This window comes from Juglans regia, chromosome 13 (assembly GCF_001411555.2).
Source record: "Juglans regia cultivar Chandler chromosome 13, Walnut 2.0, whole genome shotgun sequence".
NCBI classification, from domain to species: domain Eukaryota; kingdom Viridiplantae; phylum Streptophyta; class Magnoliopsida; order Fagales; family Juglandaceae; genus Juglans; species Juglans regia.
The window spans coordinates 10925440-10935179 of NC_049913.1; the positions used below are offsets into that span (position 1 = coordinate 10925440).

The following is a 9740-nucleotide window of genomic DNA, read 5'->3' on the forward strand; positions in this document are numbered from 1 at the left end:
TTACTGAATTTAACTGAGTTCAGTCTAATTTTAAGTCGAATCTAACATTCAAATACTCAACTTTCAAATCACTAAATTCATTCCAACTCAAAACCTTCTTACACGTGAGATTTACAATATTTTTGAATTTAAAACATCTTTATACATGAGACTAACAATTTTTTTCAATTTCTTATAAAAAATACTAAATTCATCTTAATATTCAAATACATTTTAAATTCAGTTTAGATGGATTTCACATAACTCTATTCACTACTTAACTCACTACTATTCATAAAGAATTCAACTCAGCTGAGCTCAACTTAATATCCAAACGCAGCCTTAAGCTGAGTTGAGCTGAGTTGAGTTCTTTTATGAATAGTAGTGAGTTGAGATGATGAAGTTTGTTTTATGGTGCCCATTTAAGTGACTTATATGTTTAAATGTTAAAATGAGTTTAGAATTTGAAAAAGGTTATGTGTCTCGCGTGTAAAGAGATTTTGAATTAAAAAAGTTTGTGGGTTCCATGCGTAAAAAGATTTTGAGTTGAGATAAATTTATTGATTTGAGAGTTGAGTGTTTAGATATTAGATTAAGTTTAAAATTAGATTAAATTGAGTTCATCTTAATAAAGTTCAACAACCAAACGGGACTTATTCTCACGGGTGCCTACTGGAGGACACAAACATGTTTCCAAAGGAAACAAGATGCGGAGAAACAGAAGAATGTACGTGTCGGAAAAGAGAGGAAAGTTACGATAAGCATATATTTTAGTGCAAATTCATGGAATAAAATACAACTTCGATTATTTATTTTAATAAAATTACAACATCGAAACAACTCAGAGAGGCTAAACTACAAAACGAGTTTGTTGAATTTGTTATTTCTTTCCTCTATTTCCAAGATGTTATTATAATGGAAGCGATCACGCAAAGTTTGAGAAGTTGAACCTTCCAATTTAAACAACAGCAGCAGCCGTCTGAGCCTGACTCACCAACTACTTTATATGGGCTTCCTTGCTACCCTCATCGATATGAAGAAGGGTGCAGCCCTATGATTTGGAAGTTGCAGCAGCCTTCTGAAAATGGTTAGTGATAAATCATGTGAGGTCAAAGAGAAAATGGTTTCGAAAGATCTGAATAAAGATGAATAATAATTTGGTCATGAATTTCATTCAAGTTCATTTTCATTCCAAGTGCTACCCTAAGGTGTGTTGAACTCTAAGCTCGGCCAATCAGACAAAGGACGGACAATATATTACAGAAAGAAGAGAAATCGTACCCTTTTTTCCTCTTCCAGGTTTGCCTTTATTAAGGAGTAGATGGCAACACCTGCAATTGCTATAGCAGTACCAATCCCAGTTTGTGTGGATATCCTATTGCCTGACAAATTTTGCAATCATAGGAAAATGAAAACACCATGTCAAATATAAGATTTTCAAATGACTGAAAATTCTGTCTGCTTGTTTAATACTTCATATAAATGGCATCAATAAACACAGCAATTACCGAATACAACAATGGAGAAACCGATGACGAAAACTCGCTTCAAAACATTTCCAACTGCATGTGTAAGTGGTGCAACCCTTTCTAAAGTGTTGGTAGCAAGCTGCAATTGTAAGTTCAAACCTCAAGTAAGTCAACAGATATGGGTACAACAAAAGGCTTCATCTTTCAAGCTGGGGACAGAGAGATGGAAAATGTTTCAGTTTCAGCAAATTTGAGTCACATCATGTTTCTACAAGACACTAAGACAAGGTCGCAAGACCACAGGTTGCGTAAACATCCCAGATAGAGGCACATGATATTCATCCCTGTTCCATTCAATTAGTATAGGCCTATATTGCTAGCTAACCCAGACAAAGGTCGAAACCAACCAGAAAAGTTCGAGATGCCGACATCAACAGCTATCAAACACACTTGAGAAGGATCAGTGACACATGGCATGTCTATGGCATACCTGATTGTATAGATGATAAAACATTCCAATCCAGAACAGATCAGACAAGAATTTGTATAGGCCCACTTTGGCAATAGCATCCCTAAAACCATGTTGCATCAGTTGGGGGCCCTCAATCTGAAAGCAATGCAAGGAATCCCATAGTTATATATATATATATATATATATTTATATAAAACATTTAATGAAACATTAAGCTTATCAAAACTTAATATTGGTTATAATTTGACTTACAAGTACTGCAGGTGGAATGCAAACCAAGAGGGCAATGATTGAAATATAAGCATACACATTTGTGCTGTCCATTCCTGTCTGTTACAATCAAAGTGGTTGAATCAAACGTATAGACAATCTTTCCAAAAATATATTTCTAGTTACAAAAGTCTCAGTCATTGCATGGTATGCAGTAAGATCTCAAAGGGTGTATTGTAATTCTATGATATATGACTATGGTGCTTTGCAAAAAGTTACAACAATTGGCCTGTGTAACACTAAGACATCACTTCAATCAACTCAACTCAGCAATGCCTTGCCGCTAAATGCAGTTACATAGGAGTCATTTCACACATCAAACACAGCAGAAGTGACAGGGGTCATTTAACAAGTAAAACACAACTGTACTGAAAAAAAGTTTTCATTAGAACACGCATATTTCAAAACATGCCTTTGATTTTCAAAAGTTTATCATGAATGGGACAGATTCTGATGTAAGGATATTTATTGGATAATGAAACTCCATAGGGTTGCTCTCTCATAAGAAATCCTTCCATCAATTTCCAATTTCATGAACTAGACCAAAGAGCATGAAATAAAACAAGGCACTTGAGCCTAGAAACTGCACTGGACCTCATAAAACGAATTACAGAAATGGCTTCTTAGCAAGTAGAACACTAGCTGAAAGCTTTTACCATTGCCTTCTTTGAATAGATACTCCTGTAGGTGAACGCAATGTTGGAAATCATTGCACTGATGAAACCAGTCCAGTTGAAAGAAAGTTCAGTTAATGAGGCCATTGATACACCTAAAAAAGAAGTCACAGATTGATTATCAGCTGATGACTTATAAAAGCTTGCCTTTATACTGGATTCAGATTAGGAAGCAAATTGGCAATGTCCTTGAGAATTTGGCTGCAAATGCATACTGTAGATGCATGCATACAGTGCATATAAAAAGGAATATAATATAAGAGTGAAATGTCCTATGTATGAGCATTATCAAATCAGGCTTCGATTTTTTCTGTAAAAGTGTAACGGCCCGATCTTGTATTTAGAAATAAAATTACAGATAAAATTTTTTATGAGTTAAAGCAAATTATCAGATGATTTTTCTTATAAACCTAGAGTTAAATCTCCATTATTATTATTATTTTCCCTCCAAACCCATGAATCCTCTTTATAATACAACTCCTCTCTACCGGATTTTTTTTCTTTATTTTGGATTTTCAATATTTATTGAAGTTTGTTATTTTATGGAATTCTTTCGTATTTGACACGTTGTTAAAAAGGAAAAACTTTTATATTTAAGTTTAGTAGTAGCACACTGGCTCCTCGAAAATTCTAAAATGTCTTTTCGGGAACGGGGTGTTACAAAAAGAGAAAATAGAAGTTTGAAGAATTACCAATAACTACAGGGGCCAATGATAGCCACAGTGACAGGGGAATTTGATGGCCCAAAATAAACTGAGAAGCAGCGGCATTGAAGAATGGCTCCAGGGCTGCAGAAAAAAATCAAGACTAGTAAGAGAGAAGATCAAATCAATGGTCAGATACAATTGTTCAAAGAGGCATACGTACAACTTAAACATCAAAGTAGTTTAGCAGAATTAAAATAAAGAAAACTTTTATGACAAACTAAAACATGCAAGTCAAAGAAATCATCAGTAGTTGTATCTATTTGACACATCAATGGGAATTTATGCAGGAATGCATTTTCAGGATACTTTAAGCACAAATGTTTGTATAAAAAAAATCAAACCGCATCATCACTATCATCAAGCCCAAGGAGATGATGATGCAGAACAGACTTTAAGCATCACCATCAGCACCCTTCTTTAAGCACAAATGTTACGAGGACAACGAACTTTTAATTCTGGAACATACAAGTTGAACATATGATGCTGACAACTGCCACCGAAACAATATAGCCTCATGCCTATAAAGATCTCATAAAAAGTGTAGATACGGACATGCATGCATACACTTAGAGGTATTTCAAGGACTTCCATCAGTACGAATAGACATAAAATAATGATATAAGCATAAAAAGCTTTTGCATTTTTTCGGAAAATTTTATACCTTTAATTGTGTGAGTAAAAGATACGGCAACAGCTGCAAATGATACATTGGACATGACATGCCCAAGGGCATGACAGAATGCCACAGGAGTCAGTACTGCCAAGAGATCCTTATCAATTGGCTGGTTGCAGGGGAAACTAAATCATTAGTACAAGTGATAATGCATGTATCTGGAGAAGAAAAAATGGAACATGAAGAAATTAAGACTTACAGCACGTTTTGGTAGACCAACAGCCCAAGAAACAAGACAGTACACCACTCCAACTAGAAGATGTACAACAGAGACAAAGCTGCAAAGATATAAAATATGTTTCAACTGGCGATTCGTCAAAAGCTATGGTAATGGAAAAAGGGAAGTTGAAGCATGGTCAAAGAAGCGTACTATGGATATGGGAAATAATTATAGACTTTCTTGTTGAGTATATTGAAGATGACATTTAAGAAGTACCTGCATGCTCAAAAAAAATTGATAGCACAATAAGAATAAATTAATTACTAAACATTAGTGCGAGACACATGCCATACAAAGAATACATAATCACCACCTCTGAACCGAAAAGCCCTGGAAAAGGAAAGAAAAAGAAAACACCAGAGCCCCATTAACTTATTCTGTAAATGTACTCAACAATAGCTTGCAGTCTGTATTTAAAAAGACCCCTTGCAATCTAACACACTGACAAATTCAATCAACTAATTTCAAACTAGTTGTCACTATTCTTCAGATTCTTACATCTAAAATGGGCATCAGCAATGGACCTTTTGGTCTAATGGTATTTAGAAAGCCCCATATTCCCAATTCCGTTGGTTAAAGGAAAAAAAATGTCTAAATGGCATAACAAACACACACAGACACACGTACATTACATGCTATGATAGCTTACCACATGAAGAAAAAGAAACCGGTGACCAACGCAGGAAATCTCTCAGCAAAGCTCTTAGAAGGCTTCGCATGCCTGCATTTTCAGATAAGTATGTCAAACAAACGCAGACCCACCCCAAATTAAAAAGTTGCGTTTGGTTGCTTAGAAAACCCGTGTAAAAAAAAGGAAACTTCTTTATGTTTCTTTCTTCTATTCCATTTTCTCAGCATCCAAACGGATAGTGAAGAATTTTCACTAATGAAAAATAAAAAAGGAGAGTGATGAATTTGACCCATCGGCATCCGCGGCTGCAGCTTCCACAACCGGAAATTCAATAGAGCCTCGACGCCTCAACAGCTCACTCCAACCGGAAAACCTCAAGGTTTTGCCTGAGAATTCAACATGTATGGGAGGTCCCCGGTTCTCCGGTAACGGCGAAAACGCCAAGCATGTGGTCTTAGATGTCAGTGACCGAGTCTTGAGCACAAAGGGATTTGTTACTACTCTGTTGGGTGATAAGTATAGTGAAGAAAGTCGTGTAGTTTGGATTGAAGACTGAAATGGGTTGGTGATTGAAGCCATCATATGCAAAAAGATAGACAAACTATGCTGAGTTTTGATGAGGGAAATAGTGTGGGGGCCCTTAACTCGTACAATGAAATTGAAAAACGTTGAAAACTAAGTGAAGCTGTATGCAGCAAAGAAAGCAGAGAAATCTAATTGGTCCTTGCAAAAACAAAGATCGATACAAACCAAATATTAATTGTTGAAAAATATTCAGTAAAATCTGTGGACTTTGGCTTAAAAAAATAGACAAAAGAGGAACAATGGTCGAGACTTGAGAGCCTGATAATCAAAACAGTTTCTGTTACAGAAGATATCTCCGAAAAGAAGCGTTACGAGTCTGAGAACGAACTTCTACCGCATAGTAGCTTCTGGGAGTTCTTGGAGAGAGTGATCATAACCTCATCATGTCATGGACTCCAATAATGGGGGGAGAGAGAGAGAGAGAGAGAGAGAGAGAGAGAGAGTGTAAAATGGAGTGGGTAGCTTGTTCCTTGATTCTTTCGTCTTTTACGGTGTCTGCTTTGTGCATTTTCATTGCAAAAGAGAAGTGCAATATGGTAAGTTAGGTGACTGGTACTTCAAGTTTCAACTAACATATTGGATCCCATTTATCAAAGTTGCAAACACCCACAAACATACATATATTTTACGGTTCTACATAGTTAGAATTTTATACCTTTTCCGAATGGACAAGAGCTGTTGTCCCTTGGAGTCCACAAACAAGTTGTAAATAGACAGTTTTTTGAGGTTTTCATAAAATAATTTTACAATAATAATAAAAAAAAAGGCAACAACATCTCTATCCAACTAGAATGAAACCTTTTTATTTCATTTATTTTTAATTTTTCTCATAATATTATTCTTCAACCCTTTTCAATTCCGGATCACACCCGCTCATTTGGCAGGCCAGCCAATGACCCTGTGAACAACACTGTTTGAAAAAATGTCGATAACAATAATAATAATAATAATAATAATGATAACAACAATGACAACGACGATGATAATAGCATTACAATTAAGATTTTTTTAAATCTTCCAATTTGGTCAATGTTGTCATTATATAAAATGATTACACGATATTTATACACTTCATAATTATATATAAAATTATTAAAAAAAAATATTCCAATTAAAGTAAGTCTCATGACTAATGATCAACTTTCTCCATGGATAACTTTTTCCATAAGAATCTGATCCTGACTTATGCTTAAACATTAAGTAGAAGAAGCCCAATTCTTTTTGTTTAAATAATAATTTAGAAATACTAAATATTTGGTGGTGGGGACTGGGAAGCCATGCAGCAACCAGTAGCTGGAGGAACTGGTGTAACTTGGCTTAAGCCTACGATTACCAACCGTTTGAAGGTTAGTTATATTCAGTTAATTGGGCTGTCATATTTTATATGGGTCTCCAATAAAATAAAATATAATATAATAAACAAAAAAAGAAAAGAAAGGAAAGGTATCTCGTTTTGAACTATAAAATGAATAAAAGCAACAGCGCATGATGGTTGACGTAATTGTTGGTGTTGTTATTATGGTCGGCAAAGCATTAAAATGATAGCAAAGCTTTTGCTATTGGTCGTTGTCGTCGTCATCATCATCGTCTACACAAGAACGAATTTGCATTATTAGCATCGATGTTGTGTTGTCGTTGTCATCTTCATCTCTAGATGTGTCCCTACTTGGCTACTTGCTACTATACATACATACATACATACATACATACATATGGTATTGATAATTATGATACCTCGAACCTCTACATGAATTGGTGGGAATGCCACCCACGAGATATTGGGTAGGGTTCATCTCTTAATTTCATTTCTTCAATATATATATTTTCAATTTTAAAAATTTCAAATGTAACTAAGGGATTTCTGGGAAATGAGATGAGATGAAAAATTTATGAATTATAATGAAATTATTTGATTTCTGATTCTTGATTGAGTTTTGAAAAATGATAGAGAAATAATTGAATAAAAATATTATAAAGTTATAATATTGTTATAATATAGTTTTTTAATATTATATTTGTTTTGAGATTTAAAAAAAGTTAAATTATTTTTTGAGTTTTGGAAAGTTGTAATGATTAGATGAAAAAGTTGAATATTTGAAATTAAAAAGTGTTTGTGTTTAAGTAATGTTTTGAAATGAGATGAGATGAGATGAGATGGAATAAAATAAATCTCTTCCAAACAACCCCTAAAAGTCATGTCCCAAAAAATTGGTTTTAAATATATCAAATTAAAATGAAAAATGATGAAAAATTTTATTCCTAAGCCTCATACACCACACACCATCTTTTTTATGATTTCTTTAATTTTATTTTCTTATCAAATATGTGGTATATGGATTATGAGTAGAATAATTCAATTATTTTAAGAATAATAAAATAAAAAAAAACTTTAAAAAAATTTTAAAAAAATAAAACAATTTTGGTGTGTGGTGTATGGGCTTATGAATAGCAATGCTAAAAAATGATACTATGTCCCAGGATTTTGCCACCTCATTTTGATCGCTTATATATTTAATTTTTTCTTTTTTGATTAATATCAAGAAAGTAACTATTAGTGTATTGGTATTTTTTTATTTTTAAAAAATATATAAAGATATTTTAAAAATGTAAAAAAATAAAAAAATAAAAAAATGATATTTGGCCTAGGAACACGCATAACGGTAACATAGTAGCAGCCTCCAATTGAAATTGGCGTCCTAAACATAATCTTGTGGGTCAGTTCCTACCAACCCATTAGGTGCGATTACAAGAGGAGGCCCAAACTTCGGCCACAATCACATTGCATGCCCAGCTCTGCTCTTCCCGGAGAGTCCCTTTGGATCAAACTCCGAAAACCTAAACGAAGAAAATCGCGAATAAAAAAATGCTTTCGTTTTATAAAAAGTAAATAAATGAATTTTACAGTACCAGACACTGCTTTTTTGGAAGCAACATTTTGGTGTATGATAATGATACATATATCCGTAGAGAAACCAGGGGAATGAAAGGGGCATGAAATGCAGTTGCTCCCGGGAAAAATGCTCGAAACATAAAAATAAAAAGAAAAAAAAAATTATACTAACAGCCTTATACAACATACCTGCGACAAAAAATAAATAAATAAATAAAAAATAAAAATCCATATCGTGTGTAACGTAGGGTTACAAAAAAAAAAAAAAAACCACTTTTTAGAAAAGCAAAATGTTCCTCATACGTGATTGGTATTGCGCCATGACAAATAACAACATGATCAACACCGCGAGAGCCAAAGGCGGCGTTAATGGCTCTTTCTTGAAAAAGAAGCAGTACTCGTCGTTTGAACTGTCGTCACCGTATGTTGAGATCTCGGACGTACGTTTGGAAACTTCTGATAACGATAACCAATGCAGGGTTATCACGAGGACCAGCGGTATTGCGCGGACTGCCCAACTCTTTTCTGATCCTAAGAATTTCGCAATGATCTTCTCTGGAATTCGCCAAGATATACCAAGCAAGATGAAGACGAGCAACAACACTAGCAGAACAGGGCAAGGCAGAGGCTCTACAGTAAGCCACGAGGGCACCGACGATGCGATTGATGCCGAAGACCCAGCACAGAACCCATCATCGACTCCATTCGACTCAGTGGTCAGCCGGATCCGATTAGGCACCGAGGCCAGGTCTGGACCCAGCCGCTCCATCGAGCCCATCAGATTCCGCGATCTCGGCTTAGCCCATGACGATCAGGTTCTTAGACAGAGCTAGATAGCTTTGTGGGGGGCGGCTGCTCTGGTCTTTGTATTCGGCCATGGAAGGGTCTGTGCTTGTAAGACCAACAGAGAGAGCGTTGAAGAAATGAAACGGATCGAACGTGGTGCAAGTGTAAATTCGGTTTCTTCGACTCGGCGAAGGGGCCGCCAAAAGGCGGTTAAGAGACGTTAGAAGCAAATTTGAACTCGACGTCGATTTACTTTCATGCCCCTACTTCGGTGAAACTCGAGTCAACTTTAGCAATGCTATACAATCTTACCTCCCCAACCTCCACACACCACCTTTTCTTTTTAATTTTTTAATTTTTTAATTTTTTTTTAATTTTTTTTTG

General features: G+C 35.2%; 1 protein-coding gene across 1 annotated transcript; it reads right to left on the reverse strand.

The window, feature by feature from the left end:
* Positions 1–713: 713 nt before the first annotated feature.
* Positions 714–6190, reverse strand: LOC109014365 (triose phosphate/phosphate translocator, chloroplastic-like). Its single transcript, XM_018996800.2, has 12 exons — positions 5385–6190; positions 5114–5185; positions 4615–4680; positions 4444–4522; positions 4233–4353; positions 3557–3652; positions 2847–2959; positions 2173–2250; positions 1939–2055; positions 1488–1587; positions 1261–1361; positions 714–1057 (listed from the first exon to the last, which is right to left on the reverse strand). The coding sequence occupies exons 1-12, from the start codon at positions 5675–5677 to the stop codon at positions 1031–1033; spliced, it is 1263 nt and encodes a 420-aa protein (XP_018852345.2). The 5' UTR covers positions 5678–6190; the 3' UTR covers positions 714–1030.
* Positions 6191–9740: the final 3550 nt, after the last annotated feature.

Coding starts and splice junctions, on each gene's coding strand:
- LOC109014365 (XM_018996800.2), bottom strand. CDS start 5,677: ATGATGGCTTCAATCACCAACCCATTTCAGTCTTCAATCCAAACTACA. Junction 3,653..4,232: donor TTTTACTCACACAATTAAAG/GTATAAAATTTT, acceptor TTTTTTCTGCAG/CCCTGGAGCCATTCTTCAAT. Junction 2,056..2,172: donor GCATTCCACCTGCAGTACTT/GTAAGTCAAATT, acceptor CATTGCTTTCAG/ATTGAGGGCCCCCAACTGAT.